The 25,196-nt window shown below is 48.2% G+C and overlaps 6 protein-coding genes across 6 annotated transcripts; 5 read left to right on the top strand and 1 right to left on the bottom strand.

The window, feature by feature from the left end:
• The first annotated feature begins 2,017 nt into the window (after positions 1-2,017).
• On the top strand, positions 2,018-2,757 carry FOBCDRAFT_186301 (uncharacterized protein). Its single transcript, XM_031195025.3, has 3 exons — positions 2,018-2,385; positions 2,446-2,522; positions 2,587-2,757. Exons 1-3 carry the CDS (start codon positions 2,060-2,062, stop codon positions 2,604-2,606), a joined length of 423 nt encoding a protein of 140 aa, XP_031029763.2. The 5' UTR covers positions 2,018-2,059; the 3' UTR covers positions 2,607-2,757.
• A 1,235-nt stretch (positions 2,758-3,992) lies between these two features.
• FOBCDRAFT_321341 (uncharacterized protein) lies at positions 3,993-5,069 on the top strand. The gene has a single exon (XM_054705572.2). The coding sequence runs from the start codon at positions 4,029-4,031 to the stop codon at positions 4,944-4,946; it is 918 nt and encodes a 305-aa protein (XP_054561547.1). The 5' UTR covers positions 3,993-4,028; the 3' UTR covers positions 4,947-5,069.
• Positions 5,070-8,689: 3,620 nt separating this feature from the next.
• On the top strand, positions 8,690-9,799 carry FOBCDRAFT_321340 (uncharacterized protein; the record flags this gene model as incomplete). The annotated part of the gene is made up of 1 exon (XM_054705570.2): positions 8,690-9,799. One exon carries the CDS (start codon positions 8,690-8,692, stop codon positions 9,719-9,721), a length of 1,032 nt encoding a protein of 343 aa, XP_054561545.1. The 3' UTR covers positions 9,722-9,799.
• Positions 9,800-11,951: 2,152 nt separating this feature from the next.
• On the bottom strand, positions 11,952-13,431 carry FOBCDRAFT_164718 (uncharacterized protein). Its single transcript, XM_054705569.2, has 2 exons — positions 12,459-13,431; positions 11,952-12,393 (listed from the first exon to the last, which is right to left on the bottom strand). The coding sequence occupies exons 1-2, from the start codon at positions 13,002-13,004 to the stop codon at positions 12,217-12,219; spliced, it is 723 nt and encodes a 240-aa protein (XP_054561544.1). The 5' UTR covers positions 13,005-13,431; the 3' UTR covers positions 11,952-12,216.
• A 5,455-nt stretch (positions 13,432-18,886) lies between these two features.
• On the top strand, positions 18,887-19,582 carry FOBCDRAFT_241698 (uncharacterized protein; the record flags this gene model as incomplete). The annotated part of the gene is made up of 2 exons (XM_054705567.2): positions 18,887-19,416; positions 19,477-19,582. The coding sequence occupies 2 exons, from the start codon at positions 18,887-18,889 to the stop codon at positions 19,580-19,582; spliced, it is 636 nt and encodes a 211-aa protein (XP_054561542.2).
• Positions 19,583-22,802: 3,220 nt separating this feature from the next.
• On the top strand, positions 22,803-24,282 carry FOBCDRAFT_164715 (uncharacterized protein). The gene is made up of 2 exons (XM_054705566.2): positions 22,803-23,775; positions 23,841-24,282. The coding sequence occupies exons 1-2, from the start codon at positions 23,230-23,232 to the stop codon at positions 24,015-24,017; spliced, it is 723 nt and encodes a 240-aa protein (XP_054561541.1). The 5' UTR covers positions 22,803-23,229; the 3' UTR covers positions 24,018-24,282.
• The last annotated feature ends 914 nt before the right edge of the window (positions 24,283-25,196 follow it).

Below are 25,196 nucleotides of genomic sequence, written 5' to 3'. Positions count from 1 at the left end.
ATTGGATTGATTGTCTGATTGTGATTTGAAATGATTGGATGTGTTTGTGAAAGACTGTGTTGTATTGCAAATATTGCCAAGCGTAACGCAGCTATTATATACTTAGCAGTGCTCTAAGATCGACGAAGATGTACAGTCATTATTGGATGGATTTCTCAGCTCAGTCGTATCAAGGAATTTTTCATGTGCCCGCTCGATGGTGATCTTGTACACTCGAGAAGTCCTTTTGTCGCGCAGAGCCCCGGAGGAGGAATTACGGCCCCTTGCACTTTACCATGCAGTGGGGCATTGAAATGGGGCGATGTCGATCTCCTTCATTGCTGAACATAAGGCGCATAATGTTCGATGGAGCTAAGCATAGGCTTGAAGCCAGAACTCGATGACTGTTCCCATCGAAAAAGGCACGATAGTAATAGTTTCCCCCCCTAACTCCTCCTGCACACTCCTCAGGTCCCTCCGTACCTCCTCCACTCTTAAGTTCTTATTTTGGACGCAAGTATTCAGAGCACTCTTTGCCCGTTTTCGTCTCAGCTGTTAGCATGTGACTCCACAAGGGGTTTGGACAATTACATCCACGTTGAAATGTCACAAGCTCCTACTGACCGGGAGAACTTTGTGCCCGGCTGACGGCGCAACGGAGTTTAAGTGGACCAATGTCAACCAACAGCGCTCAAGCACTGGGGTGAAGTAAGACGACAGTCCAGTAGTCACGGATCTTCACAAGTCTCACTCTCCGTTTCGGACATTCTGACTGGTGCATATGTACTGGTGAATGCAAGATCATTTGGCGGGGAGCTCCTTGGGCAGCTCCGCCATAAAATTGTGATCAGCGGTGATTTAGTCAAAGAAATTGCATCCACAAAGTGAACCAGCGAGATTTGGAAGCCATTCTCCGTACCTTGGTTTCATCCAGCCTATCCAGTAGGGAAGGGCTATTCAGACAGCCTAACCTGATGTGTATATGAGTATGCATAGCTAGGCTCTGCATGTCTGCCCGATTCAGTGCGTCGATCCCGCCCCCTCACTCACTTGGCTGCGCCCCGCTGTTGCTCCTTCCTTTAGTTGGCTTGCAATGCGATTTCTACCGTCGTTGTTTTTACCTTTCCAAGCCACTCATGCCCCTGTAACCCCAACCTTTGGCTGAACTTCCATCTAATAATAAACCTAGTTATGACACCATGGTGTTTCACTATTATAAAGTAAAGCCTATTAATATTAAACATGAGCTCTTTTTGCTTTGTTTTCCTGAATATCTTTCCTGTTTCAGCCATTAGTTTAATTCCCTTTCCTTTTCTCGATACAAGAATAATAGGTGATAAACCAAAGTGGGGCCCATTTCTAGCCGCCAATCTAAGAACTCTTTGCCCCGCTCATGGGTCAGTCTAAGCAGGGTCGATTATGCTTATCAGGTTCCGATTCCCCGTTGTCGTTGTTACCAACGCGACAGCCTGGTAAGGCTGCAGCAAACAAGATGAGAAGGAGTCCATTGCAGTTCGTGAAGCTTGACTGGAGCGGGACTGTCTAATACAGAGTACCAACACTCATATTATCCGCTATTCCCAGGCATCATCTGTTGCGACCAATATAAGCCCTAGGGCCGTTACCTCGCAATGGGGGCCCTCGTTTTTGGGGGTTATTTGGTCTCGCGGTCTAAGCGACATCATCTCGCCCTGCGCCGCGGCTGAACGTGGGACTCCACAATATGGGTTTCAGGGGTTAAACTATCTTCCCCCATACAAGCCGCTAACGTGGATGATGATCAATGGAATTGCTCCAAACCTGGGCTTGAGTTGCAAACCCTGGCAGCAATATGTTTGTTGGTTACCTTATTTGCGCGGCTGAATTATTTCAGTTGCTGCACCCACGGGGCAATAATGGTTCCGAGCTTACATTGGAGTATTTGTAAAAAATCTCACCTGGAAGGACCGAAGAAGCTGGCGAAGTCAGGAAGAAAAAGGAGAGCAATGCCCCAGAAAACCTCCATCTCCATCACTGCTGATACACCATCCTCGCTTAAGCACCATCCCAAGCTACACTCTGCTTCTTCACACTTTTCAAAATGAAGTTCTCTGCCGTTACTGCCTTGCTCCTTCCCCTCTCCGGCGTCCTCGCTTCGCCTGTCGCAGACTCTGGCCCTGTTGGCATCGTAAGAGACGAACATGCCACAGGAACTGAGCTCTTGAGCGTCGATCAGAGCGTAGCTGATTTGGGGGGTCGTGACCTCTTTGCACGCTCCACTAGGAAGTGCAAGATCGTCAACGTCTCGAACCGCGCCTTCTGCCGCAGTGGACCTGGCACCAACTATCCGATCAAGTACTCGGTGTACAAGGGCCAGGAGTACAAGTTTGGTTGCTACAAGAAGGGAACTTGTCATGAAGGCAACTGGTGAGTTACTATTAACCTGTCGACAACGGCATGACGTATCTGATGGTCGTGGTCTTGTAGCACTTGGGACCGCCTCCCGCATGCTGAAGGGTATTGCTACGTGTCTGGCGCCTACACCGATAGCCGATGCACTAAAGGTTCGTATATTCTTTTACACGCTGCTGGTAACGTGTGTTCATTGCTGATCTTCTACGATGATAGCCGCTCTCGGAAAGTGTTAGGTTGTTACTCCACTTAACCATTTGCTGCATTAAAAGCACATCGTAGGCTACTTCGTCTGAGGGAGCGCCTACAATTCCAACATATTTGTTTCGACTAGCGTTGAAAGCATCCACCAGTGGCAGCCATTAGACAACAAACTTGCTTGAATAGGGGATTTTTGCTCCGTCATCGCCTACTACACTTTTACACACACCCGAAGTACACGGGGTCTATTTGCATAGCTGTCCAAATACGGTTGCTTGTAATAATTCTTTAGCCTCAATCCATTTAAATCTCGCTCTATCTTCTCGAGACTAGGCTTTATCTGTGCGACAATGCCACAATGATGATATCTAAAACAAATTCCACTAGACCAATTAGGTGTCTGGAAGTCATTCGCCATGTCTTCGACAATCTTCACACCATGACCAGCAACTGGTTTACTAGCCCGTGGATTCACAATCCTATGTCCCTGAGTTTCTTTGTCCATGAATCAAGATGCTGGAGCACCCGTAGAATCCAAATGAGTTGACTACGTCCTTGGTAGGTACCTCTCACGAATTCAGAACCCGTCAGTATCAAGTTTCAATACATTCGCCTTTGTTATCTCATGCAAATATTTCCAACAACAATGTTAGCCTAGCCACTTTGGACGAGTGTGGGAGTTGTGAGGAGCTCTGTTTGATGCCCTGTCGATGGCTCACGCCTTCCTGTCTTGTGATATGTGTGCGCACCGTCCTGGCTTTCTTGCAGTCCAGACACGAGGTCAGCAACTTCCAAGACGAATATACCAACAACAAGCTAGAAGGTCTTATAAAAATATAAATAAGCGAATTTAAAGGTTATGGTATATGTATTTATATAATGGTAATTAGTTTTATACTACATTTAGTGTCCAGTCTGAGTGGGTAAAAAATCGATGTTTTATGTGGGGTAAAACTGTAGGACTAGTTAGGCTTAGTCGACCGTGAATTTAAGCTTACCTGCCGTTTGGGTGTGGATGCTGATTAATCGAACCTCCTCCACTTCCGGGGCTTGATTTCTAAGCCTCAACATCCTCCGAACGACCTCAAATTCACCCGAGCTTAGTCGAAATATTTTGAATTTTTGCTCCGTCATGCCTACTACACTTTTACCTACAACATCCTCCGCGTGACTCATAAATTCTAAGAAGTCGAGAGGAGACCTTAAGAAAATGCCATTCGCGGATGAATGACAGTCCGACTTAAGGTGTAATCGAAGCAGCTAGGGGCTGTAAGATTCAAGGTCCGTAGCAGTCGCATAGCTCAAACAGGGATGAGGCCGTAATGCGAAGGCAGCTATCGCCTGGGCTGTAGTATAAAGAGATGGCAAGGTTCCGTAGCAGTCATGAAACAACAAACATCTAGAATACCAACAAACACACTCAGCACTCATTGCTTACCACACTTGCAACGCTCAAAATGACCAGTTCTCAATCTCTCACATTTCTCGGTCTCGGTAACATGGGTTCCGCCCTGGTACAAGCTCTTCTGATGGCTTCTCACAAAGTGACGATCTGGAACCGCACGACAGCCCGACCTCAGGTCAGAGTCGCCGTTGAGGCGGGAGCTATCCTCGAAGCGGATGTCCAGAATGCTATCTCCAGGAACAACATCATTGTCATCTGTCTCCTCGACTACTCCAGCATCAAAAATGTATTAGCTGACATTCCGACCTCTGCCTTCGAGGGAAAGACCATTGTCAACCTGACCAACGGTACCCCGAAACAAGCACGGGAGATGGCAAACTGGGCCGCCTCCCACTCTACTAAACAATACTTCGACGGAGCGGTCATGGTAACGCCTCAAATGATTGGAGGGCCCCAGTCATTCTTTGTCGTCAGTGGAGAAACACCCGAAGCATTCAAGCCCATCGCCTCATTCCTTGAACCCCTCGGAAGGCCGGAGTATCTCGGCACAGCCATAGATGCTGCTGCTCGATACGACCTTGCTGCTCTATCGTCCATGTATGGCATGTTTAGCGGAATGTTCGTCGCTATGGCACTTCTCAAAAAGGGACATGCGATAGTCGACGAGAAGCTTGAACCTGTTGTGTCAGGCAGCCTGAACCCGTTCCTAGGCACATTGATATCGTATAATGGACTTATTGCTCGGTCCTGGGATGACAAGGCGTGGGATGATAACCTGGGGAATCCAATTGGAATGCAAGCACAGGCTTTAAGGAATATTCTGGAAGCTTGTCGTGATGATGGGATGGATGATGGGTTTCTGAAGAACTTGACGACGGCGATGGAGGGAGTGGTGAAGGACAGAGGAGAGAATGGCGGGATTGCCGTAATTGGAGAGTATCTCTTGAACGGACGGTTAATAAATGAGTAATGGCTGGTTACTGAGAGCATGTTAACCCTAACAATAAATCCACGATAACCTGCGACAGAGTTCATAGAAAACACCATACAGATAAAATATGGGTCGTTGCAGGTAGGGGGCAGAGTTTATTAAAACAAGAGGGGTTAGAATTCAAAGAGTTTTTTAAGCCCAAATCCAGCCAAACTGGGTTCAATTTATAGCTCTAATAGAAATTTATAAATGAATTTGTAGTAGAGTCCATTTGAAATCGCATAAAAATTGAAAACGCGCTAACATACATTATAAGCCTGGGTCTTATAAAAGTATGTGTCATACTGGAAAATTTCTTTAAGCTTACACCAGACTGAAAATAATTTTATAAAAATTCAAACTGAGACTGAAGGAGCTTAAACTTGAAAATTAGGTTAAAGAAACAGGATTATATATAATACAGTCTTTAACATGCATGATAAGCGAGTGGTATAGATAAGCGACTGCCACAAAAATCCTTCATCCTATATCATCACCATCTAATCAGCTAATTCTTAACCACTCAATATGTCACAACCTAATAATGAGGCTACGATGCCTCTTGCTCCTTAGGGTTAGGATAGGATTAGTATTAACTATCTAAGCTATTTTTGCCCTGGTGTTTTCCTTTAACTAAGATATAGCTATAAAGAAGATATAAAGATATAAGGAAATAAGAGTAGAAGGAGATAAAAAGGGATATAAAAGGGATAGAGATAAGGAAAGAAAAAGGCAGATATAAGAGATATAGCTAGAGAAAGGTAAAAGAGAGGGATATGGTTAAAAAGCTAGGAAAAGAGATATAGCTAGGAAGCTAAAAGAGAGATATAGCTAAGAAGCTAGGGTTAGGGTTAGGATAGGGTTAGTATTAACTATCTAAGCTATTTTTGCCCTGGGGCTAGCCTAGGCTCAATCTTGTAGTGTTGGAGACCGTGCGAGAGTTTTTGGAACCGTCCACTGGGCAGCGGAGGTTGAGGCATGTCTACGACCTCCACCTGTGGGATTGAAAGGGTGTACTGTCTTTAGTGTAGGGTGATTTAAGTTAGCTTGGCATAATCCATAGGGCTCAATCATGCAAGCACCTCTAAGATAAGACGGCGAGACCGGACGAGAGGAACCCATGAAGATGATCAAAGCGAAGAATCGTATTCGATGTTGTTCTGGGATAGACTACTGTACTAAGGCATGTCTCAGCCTTTCACCGAGTTGGTCACATTTTTGCCGTAATTATTGGTTCCGCCACTTTAAAATGCACTTTCAGGAGCACGGGCATAGACTCGCTCTGCATACCCATGCGCGGGGTTTGCCTCCCTGAAAATCTCACCAGGCGACTTATCCGATGGGGTAGCGCCAACCTGAACAATTAGTATTGAGTTACTTATCAGAACGTTCTTTCCCTGTACAGAGGGCATGAGCCTAGTCGGGCCGCCAAGAATGATCGCTCATACACGATATCCGGGCCAGCGGAAAATCCCCGCGTACATAGATTTGGCCCCTAAGTTGCATGGGGTAGGTTCCACTTTCTTTCAACTGGGTCTGTGCTCTTACCAGGAACCTGTCATGTGAGTAATCTGATTGGTTGTCGCTGAGTATGCCGAGATTGCAAGAGCTGACTTCCATCTGTCTGATTCTTATACACAGCTATGGCGGCTTGCCGGTGTGCATTCTTGGTTCTCGAAGGATGTCAATAGGAGGGTTAAAAAAGCAGCACCCAGCGATGCTCTATGCCAGCCGACGGCTGCCGGAAAAAGCATTCAGGAAATGACAAATTTTCTAACGCAAATCCCACCCCCCAAAGTGTACAACTGCGATATTCACATTCCCACAGATAATTAGATGGCATAATGATCCCCCTGATCAATACGAATCGAACAACCCTCAGGGATCGACCGATTTTCGATCGATCGGGGGTCCGAACGAGCCACACCAGCCACGCGGCCCGCCCCAAACATATCGAAGATCACTCATAGCGCGGTTTTATTGACGCATTTAGCCCCTCACGCCATTTTACACAACGTTAAAAATTCAATCAGGCTGCCTGGGGCACGCCCACAACGGAGCAGGTATCTTAAAATCACAGCCAGCATACCAGTAATAACTCACATTTAGCTGGAAATTTAATGGCCATCTTCTTTGTGGCCTTTAGATGAAACATCTTGCACGTTTCCTTGCGGATGATATGATACGTGGGAGAAGTCCTAATACAAGTCATCCTGGCTGGAAATGTCAGACATTACGTATATTCCGCCCATCGATGCATATGAAATTCTGCGCCTTGAAGGTTTTACCATTTCGTGCGTAATCTTATTGAAGTATCCCAGCTTGCCATCCCTGCTTGCAGCACGTGACACCCCAGCACCTGTTTTGCAGGAAATGCCAAATGCCGGGTGGAATTCTTTTTTTGGTTTTTGTTCATCTGGTCGGCTTCATGATGCCAAGCTCTCTATTGAGATAAAATATGTTCTCAGATTAACATAGGTACTGACAGATCGTTTTGCGCATCAACGCCATGACGCGTAATTGCAATGCCGCCAGAAACATTCCTGCACGACATGCCATTAAATATTATCCAAATTGGCTGAACTTTTGATTATGAAGCCTTAAAAAGTTTATTGAAAGAGATTCCTCACTGAAAAACTTGCGCTCGCTGAGTGATGTCGATGCTCAACGGGTAGCAGCATAATGGTTGGAATTACATGAAAATTGACAAGCCATATGTACACAGCCGTGAAGGAGAGGGTCGGATGACTCCAGGGAGCCTAGAACTTTATGTAAGTTAATCGTAAACCGTTGTCTTACAACAACGGCTAGGCAAATGTCGATATGAGGCAAGAGAGAAAAAGCGAGAAATCTAGCGGAGAGCTGATAAGCGTTAGTGAAGTGGAACATCGCGGGTCAATACTAATCCGGGAGGGCTTTGGCTGTTCGCCGGGCCCCACTATCCGGAGTCCGCATCGTCGTTTGGACATCTACAACCGTGTAGGATAAAATCACTCAAATCAATCTACCCGCTCCCCTGGGAATTCCACAATGACGCTTCTCCCTCGTTAGAGACCAAAAGCCGCTATCGAAAGGGTAACCCGGGTTCCCGTGGTTGCAGATAACATACAAGACAATGCAGCGGTTGGAAGAACGCCTAAACGACTCTCAAGATCCAAGACGCTGCATTCTCCCATTCCCCGACCCTACTATGGCAGGGGAGCAAAGTGGGGACCAGTCAATTTATGACTTACTCGTGGAAGATCCAGAGGTATGCAAGTTGGCCGTGAAGCTCTCTTCTTCTGTCTTTGCGCGAAGTGGTTTCATATAAGAGGTTGTGTTTGACAAAGCGGGCGCTAGAACGTTCAAGATATTCCTGTCAATGCTTCAGGTTTCCTTGACCGGCAGCTAAGACATGATGACGCAGAACAGTAGGCCAGTGGCGGGACCTGGAGTATATCCCTGTCTTGTCTTCCCATGATATCTACTCGTGCTCCAGTTTGCAGAAATCTCTTTATAGAACCTGTGACAAGGACAGTCACGAAAAGACTAGCCAGACAACGGAAGAATGGAAGGCAAGAGGGAAGACACCAGAATTCGAGACCAGCGACTATAAATGAAAATGAAAAAAGTCTAACGTGTATCAGCTTCCGTTGGGACAGACGATAGTGCTGTCACCACTAGGTCATTCTCAACATCAGCAGCCCTTTTCATCGCCGAATCGAACCAGCCGCGATACGCCGCAGCCGCCAGACCTGACCGAGATGGAGACCCACCAGCAGCCGCATCACCCTGTCCCGGCAGACCCAATGCCGATAGCTTGGGGTTTATCCGGCGTTGATGATCAAAATCCCCAGCTACATCCGACGCTTTTCAATTTTATAGTCCCAGGGACTATGATCCCTGCCCCTGACAACACAAGCAGACATCACAGCCATCTCCCGCAGGCGCCGATAGACGCCGATTTCGCGTACAGCAGCGAGTTCGTCACACTGTCCAGTATACAATCTTGTGGCCACTATGATAGTGGCTTTCCCGGCCACTGGGATGGTACTTTGAATCACGGAACTAGCACTCCAAGAGTAGCGATACCCATTGGGCAGGCCACGAATAATCCTAGGGCTGAGCTAGACGTGGCGCCCCAAGATAACAGCCCAACACCTGCTTCGCAACCAAAAAGAACTCCTCGAACGCGAAGAAAAAAGAAAGAGGCTCACAACACATCTGAGGCTTCTCAAGGTGGTAATAGTAGCGCTGATGCCGGTGCTCCTTCGCTATCTGACGTAGCTAGCCCCAGTCCTGCTTCACACAACAGCCACACAAGTATTAGTTCAAAGCCTACATCCATGGAACCCACGACTTCGATAATATCGAATTGTCGGAGACAACTTCGCATTGCCTCTCGAATATCCAAAAATACCCGTAATCAACTTAATGGTGCTCCAGAAGAGCGCCGGGCTCGAGCATCCCATAACCGCGTCGAGAAGCATTACCGCAACCGCCTCAATGCTCAATTCGAATCCCTTCTTAATGCTTTGCCGGCGAAAGCCCGGCAAGGTGACAACAGTAATGGAGACGATAACGAATGGGATGGCACAAGCGATCTGGACCGCCGAGTGAGCAAGGGCGAGGTTCTTGAAATGGCTCGCAAGCGTATACAAGGGCTGGAACGAGAGAGCAATGAGCTCCAGCGCGAGAACTTCGAGCTTAAAGGCAGCCTTCAACGACTTAAAGGATCTGCCTCCGATGGCACCGTATCCTCGTCTGAACCGGAAGCACCATTCAATTTCAATTAATGTGTCCAATACACAAGGTTTTTGACTTGACTATCGCGGTTGCTTGATTATGTAACGATCAACCACAAGTAAGGACTTCCGATTAACCACAAGCAAGCCTTTTATTTCTTTTTGGCTTACTCGAGTTAATTTGAAGTTTCTCGGCTAAATTAACGTATTGGGCAAGTTGCCAAGAATGAAGAACCTCAGGAGAGCAAGCTGCGATAATATCACCTCCAATACTGCCAGCCCCATAAGCGCGCTATTAAATCCAGGTCTCAGCCTTTAGCAACCCACAGGCACGGCGCGCAACTTAAAACGGTTGGAGACAATAAGTATTCGCTCTGCAGGCATCGCCCATGGTAGGGAATCTATCTACATCTATCTACCAACGTCTCGAGTAGATAGATGTAGATGCCCTGTCATGGATTGCAAGATAGATAGATAGATGTCGGCTACATGTAGATTTAGATAGATGCCATCTATCTACCAAAACACCACCACCAATAAACCATTGTTGCTGCCATGTTGTCGGCCATCTCCTTCAACAATCCGTCGTAGCCTTCCAACAGCCCCGCTTTCAGCCAGGACCTGACTGTCTGAGCAACAGAAATAGTACTTGCATTTGGGAGATAACGTGTTACCTGCGGCGGAAAAAGTTCGCTCACATTCTGCAGCCATCGGCGGGATTGATAAGACGTCAATCACCATCCTAGCTACGCGTGGGTAGTCAAACCGCTTAGCAGAACAGTAACGAAGTGGGTTACCGTGCTTCGTATAAATGTCTTGCTTTGTGCTTAACCGCCTCTTGAACTCATCTGAAATCGGTTCTTTCTCGGAGGTCGAATACGACATCACCTTGTCTTGAAACGAATCGAAGGGATTAGACTCTCGCGCTCTCATGGCCACAGGAAGATTACTATCAGCAAGTTGCCACTGGATTGGAAGGTCACGATACTCCTTTTCATATAGGATTTGGGTGAGTTGGCCTTGTCAACCCAGCCCTCCCTTCCGCCATAAGCTTTTGTCAAGAAAAAGTCAACTGTATTTCAGTGTGAAAAACCATGGCCGCGTAATATACTGGCGTCTTATCAAGCTTCGTATAGTACTTGTTTAGCTTGGCCCTGGTAGAATTGATGCAGGATGAATAATATCTGGGCTCGGGTCGATCTTTCACCTCGAGTTTCCCCTTCCCTAGCTTGGCAAGAAAGTCATAGGCAATGGCGACTTGCCAGACAATACCATATTGCGCCTCAACTCCCCCTTTACCAAGTCTGACCTGGCTGTCACTTTTGAGTAGTAAGATACAGGAATCAAACATCGCAAGGATATCCTTAAGCCAACTGAGGGCATCCCAGTCCGTGTCGGTTAAGAGGTTTTCTTCCTCCTGGCATGGCGGAAGCGAGCTTCATAGTTACTCGTTTTTGGCATGCTGAAGTCTACGCCCAGGCACGCTTGCACAGATTTGTGGTCACGCACATGAAAGAAACCTTAAAGTTCGGTGATGATCTCACTTTGGACTAATAGCATCTTCTTAGTACCGCCATCAGGAAGGCGGTTGGTAGTCGCCGTGCCAGTTTGCGATAATCTCCTTGGTCGGGAGAAAAAGAGAATTGCTGAAGATGGCAACCAAGACAGTAAACGAGACAATATTAAACAAGGCCGTCGGTCGCGGTTATTAGTGAAGACCCAGGAAAACCCCACAGCTCGCCCTACCCCATCGGTACCACCAAGTCATCGGTCTTCTGGTGCCGCTGATGTGGATAGTGCATCGTGGACGCGGTGCGTCGCTCGCTAGTCGGTGGGTACGCTACAGCTCACTCTACCAAGCCTGCAAGGATATTATATTGGGCCTGGTATAATCCAAGAGGCAGGATGGACAGTTGTATGAAAAGTCGCAGTAGATTTCCCTCGGCTATTGGTTGACACTTATTAGTTCAGCACCAATATTGATCCATAGATGGCATAATACAGCTAGAATATCATATGGAGGATAAGTTATGCTTATGTCTGTCTAACTTATAACCTTCAAATACGTTCTAAACAAAAATATAGCATAGACTCCATCCGCGCACTTTGCAAGTTTACAAAGAGGGCAAAGTGATATGGGAATTTATTCTGGAACGTTTCTAATGGGGAGCTATCACAGCAAGGAAAAAGGATGACTGCATGAAAACGCCAGAAGCTCAGGGGTGTGTATAGGAGGCAACTAGATAACTGTGCTGCTAATTTCTCATGGCATATATTGGCATAATTCGCAAAAGCTCCTCATCGGGGTGATTGGATATAGGGTTTAGATAGAAACCCTTTGGCACAGGTAAACCAAGGGGTAAAGCTCAAGTTATGGAGATCGTTAACTGCTATCTAACAGGGCATAGTCTCTTCTCAGAGGTGGCCATGTCAAAATATCGACGCGAATTCTAACGCGAAAGCCTCTCACACTGCAGTCTGTATACCCTACAAGTTCCTCTACTCACGGCACCAAGTCCAACTCAACAGCATAATTTCGTCCTTAATTACTCAGCGGCAGGATAATACACCGGACAGGTGAAGTCCACCGATGTAGTTGTGGTAGAAGTAATCGTGGACGTGGGCGAGCCAGGGTTCGGGTCGTCGCATCCGGTAATTGTAGACGTAGGCGGGGGAGTGACGATAGATGTGATGATGTTTGTGATCGTAGTGAGGCAGGTGGTCTATTAAGTTCGGTCAGTTAGGCTGCCCTTTTATGCGGACATTAAGCCTAAAGCTTATCACGTACCGTAGAGGTGATGGGTTCGTAGTTGATGACCACTGGGCACTGGCACTTGGTGTTAAAAGTCCAATACTTTGCACAGTTGCCGGTTGATTTGCCATAGCAGGAGCCTGCTCCCCAGCCTGTCCCTGCGGTGAGAGAGGCATGTGTAGCGATGTAGAGCTTCAGATCACACGCACGCCAAGAGTCTTGGATGGGGATGCTGCAAGTAGCGGAAGTTTTGTCTGTGGAGAGTGAGCAGGCTTTATTGCCGAGAGTGTATGGGAGCTGGCCAGGGGAAGTTTCGGTGGGCATGGTTGTGCCGATGTAGACATGGATGTCGGAGTATGTGCCACTTGTCAAGGTCGGGTAGGTCACGGTCACCATGCCGTCAGATATGCCGACACAGACCTGGCCGTAAAGCTTCAAGTCATTTCCTACAACAAAATCTTTGCATGTTGTCGAAGGAACAAAGACGTCTCGGGGGCTGAGTCCGCCCAAGGACGGAAAGGCTTGAACGGGAGTGGTAGTGGCCAAGATGGCTCCAGCGAGGAGATGAAAGAGTTTCTGCATTGTAGTTGTTGAACTAGGTTGCGTTTCAAATAGTTGTGGAAATGTCTGTTAAGAGTCGACTTCGCTGGTCCAAAGAGAGCTTCTTTATCACTTTTTATACCGTTTTACTGCTTTTAACTTGATTCGAGATTTCCCTTCTCAGTGTCATGCGATTGGTGAGCGGAAATGTGCTTCTGTTCGCCACGCAGTCCATAGTTCGGTCACAAAGGGAATAGTTCAACCACAGCCTCAGCGTCCTAATGTAGTGCGAACTACCGAGTAAAATATCGTACACATATATTGGATTATCACCAACGTTCGTAGCCATCTTTCTAAAGAGGAAAACAAGGCCCGTATATCTATCGAACGCAAAACTGAACAGAAAGTTGAAACTAAAGTCCAGAGCTATGAGGCTGGCGATACACTACGGGCATGCACCTTAACAACGTTTTGTCTCATGGAATAGTAATCGCACTCGTGTCCCAATAAAAGAGAAACAGAATCAGCCGATTTTCGGCCATGGCTGTCCCGCCGAGCTGAAAATTAGTATGCCTCCATCCACGTGTCTCTAAAATCGTCGGTGGGTAACGCCACACCTGTGGATTGTTTGGCTGAGGATCTACGTTTCGCCCAATAGCTCGTTCCAGGCCGTCGGAGCGGCCAATCGCCGGGGTTTCCGGCTCGCCTTGGGGACCCTGACATCCGGTGGGGCGCTATCGGCTGACACTTGACCCACTCAGCTATTGAACCCACGACCCTATTAATGGCTGGGAGTGACGTGCGACATACAGGCCCAGACCAAACGAGTAGGGTCCAGATTTCCCCGTTTGTGGATGAGCGTTGTTCACATTAACGTGTTCTTTTGCCTGTTAACTCGCTGAATTATGTAATGTCATGCCATGACAGCTGAGCGCGGTGACTCCAGCTGGTCCAGCCCGTCCGTTCTCGATAAGCAGAACTTATCGTGGGGTCGTTTTGCGGAGTAATTTCGGGAAATCGTATGTGATTACACAACTACCATCTGATAAGTGCCCGGCGCCGCGCACGCGAATATCTCGACGGTTAGGAGCCAAATCAATGCAATTCCGGGGCTGGAGGACTGCTACGCTCTGGCGGTCCGTTTGGTTCAAGAGCGACGCTGTATAGACGAGCGGGCGCTGAGATATTTGCGTGTGCAGCGGCTGGGGGGCCAGGCTTCGCTGCAAGGACTACGACATAGCAATGCGCTGATCCTGCTGCTCCTTAATATTTAAAAAAAAAGAAGAAAAAAAAAGAAAAAAAAGAATTAATAAAAAAATACGCCATCTAGATAGATAGATAGATACGGACTAGTTACCGCTATAAATATATAAAGATCCTACCTGACGGCCAGCTTACCGTCGACGAGGGGCGGTCCGCCTCCTCCCTAGCCGAGCCCAGCGCCCCCGATGGCCCTGGCCCCGAGTCGGCCTTGGTCCCGGGCCTGTGTCATCGGGCACGGGGGTCCCTACCTGTACCCGTATCCTGCCCTGGCCCTGGCCCCGCCGGCGGCGCTGTTTGAGCTCGTCGACGAGCCGGTTCAAGCTCCGGCCAGCGCGTAAGAGCTCTAGCTCTGCAACTGCCTCCTCCTCGCTCTTGCCGGGCGCCGTGCGGGCCAAGAGCTCGTCCCAGATCACCTTCCGGCGACAGAACTGCACCCTGATCCCGTTCCCCGGGCGCCAGCGGCTTCCCCACGTCTCTTCTAGCACCCGTACGGCCGGCTGACCTGCAATCCCTTCCTCCCACTCCTTCCAGACATCCCGCACTGTAAAGACCTTGGCCAGGGCTGCAACGACAGGCATACCTGGTACTGGAGGCTCTGGAGCCGGAGCCGGAGCCGCATTGAAGTTCAAGGTAGGGGCTGCCGACGGCGCCGGCTCCAAAGTGGCCGGTAAAGGTGATTGGGACCTTGCCCTGGAGCAGGGAATCGAGACCGCCCTGGATTCCCTCTCGCTCTCGTCCCTGCAGGTGATCCTGACGCGGTGGGGATTCTTTGGGTCCTTAGTCACCGCTCGGCATCGCCACGTGGGATTATCCAGGTCGGAGCAAACTTTGCTCTCCACTGTCGCTCGGATCGTCCCAACTGAGAGCCTAGCCTCATCTTCTCCTAGTCTTAAACGTCAATCGTGCAGTAAAGCACGTCTGTGGGGTTCGGAGGAGCGGCTAAGGTCCTCGAATCGTTGTGGGGTAAGAACGGTGTCAGTCGTGTGACGTCAGCATATGATCGTTGAGGCCCGTCCATTGCGTTCGTAACGATAGTTTCGAGCTGCTCGCGGACGCGCTGCAGCTCCTCGGTCATCTGATCCTTGATCTCTACCATCTGCTTGCCCATCTCGCGTACTGTTTCTTCCTGCTTTGCAACAGCTTCCTTGAGTTCCTTGGTCATCTCCATCTGTTCCCTCAGCGCTTCCTGCAGCCTCTTGGTCTCCCTGCGCGACTCTGCCAGGAGATCCATCGCTGCTGCTGCCGCTGCCGCTACTCTTTCGGGTTTCGGTCGATCGGTCGATCTGTTCTTCGGCCGGTACGTTTCGCGTCGTCTGTCGGGTGTTTCGTCGCGTTTCTATGGCAGTATCTTCCAATTGTCGCGCCGTGTCTCGGACCTTGCTCGTAGGCTTCACCACCCGACTCGGGCGTTTTGGCGTCGAAAAAGGGGCGTCCTGCTCCACCACGATCTCGGCTCCCATTGGGTCCGCCATGACGGTAGGCTAACCAACCTCCACACACACTTCTTTGGTCAGGATACCCACGATAACCTGCTTATACTTGATGCGTTTCTCAAACAATCGAGCCTCTTCCTTTTTTGTCTCTCGTAAATAAAACTATAACTATGTTATGTGAAATAACTAATATAGATGACCTAGCAACGTGCACGGGCCAGTTGCGTTGTATCCTGTCATATTATAGGGATAAGAGTGTGTGCACGGACAGGACTGTTATTGTGCACGGGCCAGTTTTGTTATCCTGTCACGTCACCGCCACGACTGCGTACAGTAGTAGTAGTAGTAAGCGGACGCAGCCAAAGCCAACACAGACCTGCATCATATAAATGCAACGATGTTTTATCATATCTATGTAGCTTATCATTTACCAAGGCTGGCTCTAGTCCCGATCCACAGTCGTCTCACAAAACTTGCTCTCGACTTCCACAGCCAGCAGCAGCCAACCGTTGGTTCTGCAAACACGAGCGTCGTGCAATAAAGTGGACGTCTTTCAGCTTGTAATTAAAAATAAGGAGAACAGCTATTAGAGAAGTACCAGAGGTCCAGAACAAGTCCAGATGCCACCAACATGAAAGGACGCCACATGAGAATCTCCGAGATTCAACAGTGGGCTGTATCGTGGCATACTCTGCTCCGGGAATGGGGTGGCCCAGGATGACCGTGCAAACGCACGGTTATTGCCAGAAGCGCTCAACCCGACTTCAAAAGCTTATTTCCTTTATTGTATGCATGAAATCATAATAATATTCACTCGCGTAAAACTCTTCGATACTTGAAAGTCGTAATCTGGACGAGGGCTCTGTGGAAAATAGCTGCTGCAGATCTTCAGGCAAATAACATTTCCAACAATTGCTGAACGATCTCGTTTTGCACCTACCGACTTGGCATCTCTTGGTACATTCGACTCTACAGCGTCTGAATTTGCGAGATTGGCTTCAAGACTATGAATGGGTCGGGATCTGTTCCTCCGCAAGAGCAATCGATTTCTGCCCGACTACGGAAGGTAACATCCGCCATTGTCCCCCACAAATTCATTAGCTTCCGGGGAAGAGACTGAAAGATGGTGGGTGCAGTTTCGGGAAGGGCAACACTACGCGAAGCTGCTGAAGGTCGCGCCCTCCAAGAACAGCGTAAAGAAAGCAACGCAGACGGAAAAAGCCGAGGAGCGTGCGAGTGGTGCTAGCTGAAGGCGGCCATAACTCTTGAGCTCAGCTGAGGTTGCACGTCACTCCCCTTGCTCCTATTGGAGGAAGTTTCAGGACTACCGTTGAAGTGCTAGATATTGTGTTTATTTCGACAGGGCTACAGCTGATACCGAATTATCCCCCGCATCTACCTTTGCCGCCTTGAAAGTTCAGCCCCATCTGGACGCTAAATAACCTTATGTCATATTGAGTCATCAGCAAGTGATTGTCTTTGGTGGTTTAATATCCAATCGTGTACGAGAAGCGATGCTTTCAGATGTGGTCTAATGTCAATTGCAATTTCTTCTTGGATACACTACTCGTAATGCTAAAGCCAAAGGATTGCTCTTGAAGATCCTTTCGCATAACAGTTGTCGTATACAAGAGCCACATAGTGTGATCAAACGATGCTAATGCTAGCATCCAGCCGGCTGGTAAGTAGCCTATAGCCTAAACCCGTTAAAATAAGCTAGAAATATACAATACTCTCTTGTATCTAGGACTTACTTCAGTGTGCGGCGGTGCTTTTGATAATCAATGGTTAGAGACTTAACTCACGAGTCTCAGAAGGCAGGCTCTCGAATGAGAGTTCAAACAGTCCGAACACGTAGAGATACACTTTCCACTTTTACTTCAGGGTGTTTCGCAAAAGCATGCTTAAGTAGATAGCTTAGCGACTTACAATAGGAACGTGTATATGGCTTTCTCTTCAACGTCACGCTTACCATTCTATATAACTGCATTGGGGAAGTTCTTTACGTGGCAGGTAGTATGAATCACTGAGCTGTCATCTGGCTTTAAGGGTGGTGGTATCCTACTGTAACTGGGCCACAGCATTGCAAAAGTCTGATATCCGGACATAATCGTAACCCTTAAGGGGATATACCCATGATGAAGCGCTTTGCACTTATTACAGCAACGATTATACCTATGCTGGTCATCGTCGACGCCTAGTGCGGCCTGTGGGGCGCACATCACTAGCAAAGCACTCTAGAGTGTCATTGAAATCCTGATTGCAGCGTCACCTGTGGTAAGCTTACGATCTGTGGCGGCGGCAAAACCAGTGCACAGCTGGTTTTGGATGCTACCTGGACTGCCACCGTGCGGTGCACCAGCTACGGTGGCTGGCTTGTCGAGGTTACAATGGTGTGAGGGCAAAAGTATGTTAGCTCGCCCCACACGGAACCAGGGATCAGAGGGGTCACTTTCCCGGCTCCTGATTTATCGTCTTCAAAATTAGCTATGGTCATCTAGAATCGAGTATGTATTCCATTAGCTTCAATAGCAGTTTGGCAACGATCCTTTAGCGACTCTAATACCTGTAATAAGAAGCTATCATCAATTCATTCTCAAGCTTCCTTAACTGCGGCTCGTAATTAGTCATACGATTGATCTTCTGGGAAGTGTCTCAATATACTCCTTCATCTCATTCCATACAGTCTCAATTGGGTCTAAATCTGGTGAAAAAGGTGGCCAGGCGATTATCTTAATCCCTCGAGCTTTAAGCTCAGCGATCGTCTCTGTTGCAGTATGGGCAGCGGCATTATCTTGCATAAAGATATGCCTATGATCCGGATGAAGCTGGTGCTAACTATATATAATAGGGACAATATGCTCAATATAGCTTGAAGCCCGGATTAAGTCGAGGTACTACTCGCAGGCGATTTGACTCAAATCGGTCACCAAAATGGGGTTGCGGGGTCAACAGATTTCCCTCTTACAGCTTTCCCTACTCTTCTATGCTTAATTGTCGTGTACCCCAAATTGTCGCCTACTCCCTGTTCATTCTCACGTATGCGTCTATCTCCGCCCTATTTCCATCCATCGATTTCCAAAGCGACTACAATTTGAAATACTGCATATCGGATGGTTTAAGGTTAGCTGGATCCCAAAATTCGGGCTTCGAGGGGCTGCCTGATCGAAGAATTTGCCAAAAAATCATTGCCGACCATTCATCCGGGTCCAGCCCGTCAACACAGCGATGCCGGCTCCTCAATGTGGCCTGCCTCCTCTGGAGACCATGACCCTTCCTCCCCAGCGGCCTGCAACCGCCATTCCTCCTTCGCCTACGTGTCGTACGCCTCTTCCATGTCTACTGCCGCCTTTGTTAACCCGGAGTCATCAGCGGAGAGATTCCTGGCCCCAGCTCCCCGACCCGCCCCAGCGATGGCGAGGAGCTGAGGAATCCATGAGGGATTGGCTGCAAGCCAGTGTCGAGGAGGACAAGAGAAGACAGGCAGAGGAGAGGACGAGGCAGGAGAGTCTACGCCTTGAGCAGAGAAAGGTCGAGATGGACATGCTGTGCACATCTCTGCAAGGCGGTGTCCCGCCCGCCATGATTCCTCTTATCTTCGTCCGCATAGGTAGCGGAGGCACGCGTCCACAGATGACTGGAGAGCAGCAGTTCACGTCTATCTCGCAGGCTTATCATTTCCAACTTCTATCTCCCCAACATGCTCATTCGAAATACCAAAGGGATATACCACAGCCCACCCAAGCAGCAGCCCCGGCGTTGGCATCACATCCACAAATAGAGCATCTCCAATCGTCCCAACATGAGTCTTAACCAAGTTCCTCGATAACCTTTTATAACTGGCAACCGCCAATATTGCAAGCCCGCAGCAACTCGAATCGACCTAGAGCGCTTTCCGCTTCGACCAAGACCAAGAGACAGTGAGACTGTCATACTACAATGGGGTGATTTTGCAACGATGGTGTCGTTGCCCGGACAGAGCAACGATTCTGGACCAATGAGACCAGGCCCTGACAGATTCCCCGTACCACTCGAGACGCCTCAACGACAGACGTCTATAAAGAGATTACGTCTGTTAATAAGATTGTCTTAACGATACTAGGGAGAAAGTTGCTTGTCGAGAAAGGAGGAACCGGAACAGCAATAGGAGTACGTGATTCGTACGGAGTCACCGCTCTCAGTTGATATCACAGGGTCCAGCCAGCGAACAGGCAAAAGACAAGAGTGTTGATATTCGCATGAACAGATTATATGCCTAAATCAGACCGGCGCAAGCCCCAATACAGGGGTCTTAACTAACACTTTCCTTAGTTACTAAAATAATTATACTATCTCCTAAGAGCTCTCAAGACTACAAGCTGGTCAAGATGAGGGGGTCGTAGCCAGTCAAAATGCATAGAACATGAGGTACTTGTGTTGCCACCTAACCTAAGCGGTGATAAAAGTGCCAAAAGGTCTTGTTGCTACAAATCGCTACATCGCAAATCTTGCACCCATATCTAGTCTGCCGACCGTGATGACCTCCTCTTGTGTTGCCGCTGATTTCAGCGAAAGCACGCCTTTCTGAGCTTTTTGACCTTATCTGCCTTTGTCGGAAGCCCTGAAAAGCTAGGCACGCTGAACAGGGGCCACGATAGACATGGTTGATGTTCCTATCTATGCGTTTTTGCCGTGTTTCTTGATTATCGATGTCTCCTCGGCCCCTGACCGGTATCTCTTCCTTGCTTGACTTTCGCTATGATATGTGTTGAATAGGGCGTTTGAAATGCACTTCCGCTAATCCTCCTGTGACATATATCTTTCCCAATTTAGCTGAGATCTATGTAGTTGAAGCATATAGCTATTAGTTAGTGCAACATCAAGAAGGAAGGTCAAAGTTAGAGCCTGCCAAGCCCCCCAGCGAAGGGGGTGATCATAGCTTGTGTATGACCTCAATTGGTCACCTCGGTCAACGTGGTCGATTTCATCGTTATAAGCAGCAGCAACTGTTGGGATTGGAATGACTTTAGTGTTCTCTTCACCAAATTCTGGCTGTGTTGGCTGGGTTCGTAGGTGGTCTGCAGACGGCTTCTTCCTCTTCTTATTGGTAAGCTCATCGCCTCGGAAGACGGTTGTGATGAAGAGCACAAGGCTGTTATCCTTCCAAGCTATTTGATTGACCTAGGAAGGAGAGGAAAGAATAAGTTAGTAAGGGAAATATATAGAAAAGTGTCACAGCTTCTCACCTTATTATCCCTTGTCGGGATAGCCCTGACTTCATTGAAGGCATAGTCACAATGCCCTGATTTATCGAGGTTCTTATCCCTCTTTAGGTCCTTGTGTATGACACAGTTAGGGCAAGCTATGCCGGTGGCCCCGTATCCGTGATCACGAAGCTTGCGGAAAAGGGGTGGTGTTGAGAAGAGGTTATCCACAAAGACGTGATATGTCGCTTTTGGCAGTGTGCTTGCTAAGGCAACAACGTCGCCTTGGGTCGAGTTTAAGGTGATAGGCTTGCATTCTTCTTTGGGTTCCTTCTTTAGTGCTTATGATGCCCTCTTACCGCGACCTCGTGAGAATGACTTCGGCTTTGGAAGCTCAACACCGACGGCACCCTATTTTGCGCCTTTGACGTGCCACAGCCAGTGAATATAGAAGCCCTGCTGTGCGATGACTCAGATTTTGAACCCTAGGGGGATAGGCATGCCCTTGACGACTGTTGTCTTCTTAAATCTGTCCGTATAGCTGATCATACACTCATCCACAGCCAGATGAGAGCCCGGGAAGAAGATCTCCGCAGACGCAGCCTGTATATGATCAGACCACTCATCACAAGCTTGGAATACCTTCGGAAGAGGCCCGGTCTTATCGATCTTGGTGTGGTCAAGGGTGCGAAGGTAGCGATGAAGGATTTGAAACTTCCAATATGGCATGAACTTGATGATTGAGTGTTCAGGGCGTTGCTGCCCCGGCTTCTGGGTACTCCAGTGGCTTTAATCGCTCTTTCCTTATGTATACCCATATAATTTACCATTCCAAGCCAGACATATACTTCTGCAACAGAGGTTCCTTGCCAAGCTCGCAGCCTTGTATTCTTCGTCATCGGGTGCTTCCAGCTATCAACAACGTCATCTTCCTTAAACTACGCGACCCAGCTTTTGGTATATTGGAACCGTTTTTCAACGAAGGAAATAGGAAGGAAAAGCTGGAACTGCTGCAGAGGTGTTGGCGGCAGTGTGATGATGCGAAAGTTGCGTATTTCTACGTACAAAGGCTCGAAGTTGGTGCCGCGGTCAGTTTCGGCAGGGAAAACAGCTATCCGGGTAGGGTCATTTGAGTGCAGCTGATGACTGTGATCCTCTTTAATAAAGCTCTTGTCTTCATAGGTATTAAGTGCCTGACTCTCTTCTAGAATTGATTGGGAATTCATTATTGGCTTCAAAATGATTTGTATGGTGTTTTGGCAGAAATTGCTTTATTGAACTGTACCCCGCTCATGCCTTTGTGATGTCAGGGGTGGCGTGGGGCGAGGTACGTGGTGCAGGTTTGAGGGCACTCATAAGATACAGTATGCTCCGTTGGTTTGTCATAATCGGTCCACAGTGGCCATATGCTTCACTAGCAGGGTTAATTGTCTGTAAGAAATTACAAAGAAAGCAGCTTATCGAGAACGGACGGGCTGGACCAGCTGGAGTCACCGCGCTCAGCTGTCATGGCATGACATTACATAATTCAGCGAGTTAACAGGCAAAAGAACACGTTAATGTGAACAACGCTCATCCACAAACGGGGAAATCTGGACCCTACTCGTTTGGTCTGGGCCTGTATGTCGCACGTCACTCCCAGCCATTAATAGGGTCGTGGGTTCAATAGCTGAGTGGGTCAAGTGTCAGCCGATAGCGCCCCACCGGATGTCAGGGTCCCCAAGGCGAGCCGGAAACCCCGGCGATTGGCCGCTCCGACGGCCTGGAACGAGCTATTGGGCGAAACGTAGATCCTCAGCCAAACAATCCACAGGTGTGGCGTTACCCACCGACGATTTTAGAGACACGTGGATGGAGGCATACTAATTTTCAGCTCGGCGGGACAGCCATGGCCGAAAATCGGCTGATTCTGTTTCTCTTTTATTGGGACACGAGTGCGATTACTATTCCATGAGACAAAACGTTGTTAAGGTGCATGCCCGTAGTGTATCGCCAGCCTCATAGCTCTGGACTTTAGTTTCAACTTTCTGTTCAGTTTTGCGTTCGATAGATATACGGGCCTTGTTTTCCTCTTTAGAAAGATGGCTACGAACGTTGGTGATAATCCAATATATGTGTACGATATTTTACTCGGTAGTTCGCACTACATTAGGACGCTGAGGCTGTGGTTGAACTATTCCCTTTGTGACCGAACTATGGACTGCGTGGCGAACAGAAGCACATTTCCGCTCACCAATCGCATGACACTGAGAAGGGAAATCTCGAATCAAGTTAAAAGCAGTAAAACGGTATAAAAAGTGATAAAGAAGCTCTCTTTGGACCAGCGAAGTCGACTCTTAACAGACATTTCCACAACTATTTGAAACGCAACCTAGTTCAACAACTACAATGCAGAAACTCTTTCATCTCCTCGCTGGAGCCATCTTGGCCACTACCACTCCCGTTCAAGCCTTTCCGTCCTTGGGCGGACTCAGCCCCCGAGACGTCTTTGTTCCTTCGACAACATGCAAAGATTTTGTTGTAGGAAATGACTTGAAGCTTTACGGCCAGGTCTGTGTCGGCATATCTGACGGCATGGTGACCGTGACCTACCCGACCTTGACAAGTGGCACATACTCCGACATCCATGTCTACATCGGCACAACCATGCCCACCGAAACTTCCCCTGGCCAGCTCCCATACACTCTCGGCAATAAAGCCTGCTCACTCTCCACAGACAAAACTTCCGCTACTTGCAGCATCCCCATCCAAGACTCTTGGCGTGCGTGTGATCTGAAGCTCTACATCGCTACACATGCCTCTCTCACCGCAGGGACAGGCTGGGGAGCAGGCTCCTGCTATGGCAAATCAACCGGCAACTGTGCAAAGTATTGGACTTTTAACACCAAGTGCCAGTGCCCAGTGGTCATCAACTACGAACCCATCACCTCTACGGTACGTGATAAGCTTTAGGCTTAATGTCCGCATAAAAGGGCAGCCTAACTGACCGAACTTAATAGACCACCTGCCTCACTACGATCACAAACATCATCACATCTATCGTCACTCCCCCGCCTACGTCTACAATTACCGGATGCGACGACCCGAACCCTGGCTCGCCCACGTCCACGATTACTTCTACCACAACTACATCGGTGGACTTCACCTGTCCGGTGTATTATCCTGCCGCTGAGTAATTAAGGACGAAATTATGCTGTTGAGTTGGACTTGGTGCCGTGAGTAGAGGAACTTGTAGGGTATACAGACTGCAGTGTGAGAGGCTTTCGCGTTAGAATTCGCGTCGATATTTTGACATGGCCACCTCTGAGAAGAGACTATGCCCTGTTAGATAGCAGTTAACGATCTCCATAACTTGAGCTTTACCCCTTGGTTTACCTGTGCCAAAGGGTTTCTATCTAAACCCTATATCCAATCACCCCGATGAGGAGCTTTTGCGAATTATGCCAATATATGCCATGAGAAATTAGCAGCACAGTTATCTAGTTGCCTCCTATACACACCCCTGAGCTTCTGGCGTTTTCATGCAGTCATCCTTTTTCCTTGCTGTGATAGCTCCCCATTAGAAACGTTCCAGAATAAATTCCCATATCACTTTGCCCTCTTTGTAAACTTGCAAAGTGCGCGGATGGAGTCTATGCTATATTTTTGTTTAGAACGTATTTGAAGGTTATAAGTTAGACAGACATAAGCATAACTTATCCTCCATATGATATTCTAGCTGTATTATGCCATCTATGGATCAATATTGGTGCTGAACTAATAAGTGTCAACCAATAGCCGAGGGAAATCTACTGCGACTTTTCATACAACTGTCCATCCTGCCTCTTGGATTATACCAGGCCCAATATAATATCCTTGCAGGCTTGGTAGAGTGAGCTGTAGCGTACCCACCGACTAGCGAGCGACGCACCGCGTCCACGATGCACTATCCACATCAGCGGCACCAGAAGACCGATGACTTGGTGGTACCGATGGGGTAGGGCGAGCTGTGGGGTTTTCCTGGGTCTTCACTAATAACCGCGACCGACGGCCTTGTTTAATATTGTCTCGTTTACTGTCTTGGTTGCCATCTTCAGCAATTCTCTTTTTCTCCCGACCAAGGAGATTATCGCAAACTGGCACGGCGACTACCAACCGCCTTCCTGATGGCGGTACTAAGAAGATGCTATTAGTCCAAAGTGAGATCATCACCGAACTTTAAGGTTTCTTTCATGTGCGTGACCACAAATCTGTGCAAGCGTGCCTGGGCGTAGACTTCAGCATGCCAAAAACGAGTAACTATGAAGCTCGCTTCCGCCATGCCAGGAGGAAGAAAACCTCTTAACCGACACGGACTGGGATGCCCTCAGTTGGCT

This window comes from Fusarium oxysporum, chromosome VII (genome assembly GCF_013085055.1).
Source record: "Fusarium oxysporum Fo47 chromosome VII, complete sequence".
Lineage (NCBI taxonomy): Eukaryota > Fungi > Ascomycota > Sordariomycetes > Hypocreales > Nectriaceae > Fusarium > Fusarium oxysporum.
This window is presented reverse-complemented; position numbering and strand designations above follow the sequence as displayed.

Bases quoted from the DNA above. Each gene is read 5' to 3' on its own strand.
- FOBCDRAFT_186301 (XM_031195025.3), top strand. From the start codon at position 2,060: ATGAAGTTCTCTGCCGTTACTGCCTTGCTCCTTCCCCTCTCCGGCGTC. The intron at 2,386-2,445 runs GTGAGTTACTAT...GTGGTCTTGTAG, and splicing joins ACTTGTCATGAAGGCAACTG to CACTTGGGACCGCCTCCCGC. The intron at 2,523-2,586 runs GTTCGTATATTC...CTACGATGATAG, and splicing joins CGATAGCCGATGCACTAAAG to CCGCTCTCGGAAAGTGTTAG.
- FOBCDRAFT_321341 (XM_054705572.2), top strand. From the start codon at position 4,029: ATGACCAGTTCTCAATCTCTCACATTTCTCGGTCTCGGTAACATGGGT.
- FOBCDRAFT_164718 (XM_054705569.2), bottom strand. From the start codon at position 13,004: ATGCAGAAACTCTTTCATCTCCTCGCTGGAGCCATCTTGGCCACTACC. The intron at 12,394-12,458 runs GTACGTGATAAG...CGAACTTAATAG, and splicing joins ACGAACCCATCACCTCTACG to ACCACCTGCCTCACTACGAT.
- FOBCDRAFT_164715 (XM_054705566.2), top strand. From the start codon at position 23,230: ATGCAGAAACTCTTTCATCTCCTCGCTGGAGCCATCTTGGCCACTACC. The intron at 23,776-23,840 runs GTACGTGATAAG...CGAACTTAATAG, and splicing joins ACGAACCCATCACCTCTACG to ACCACCTGCCTCACTACGAT.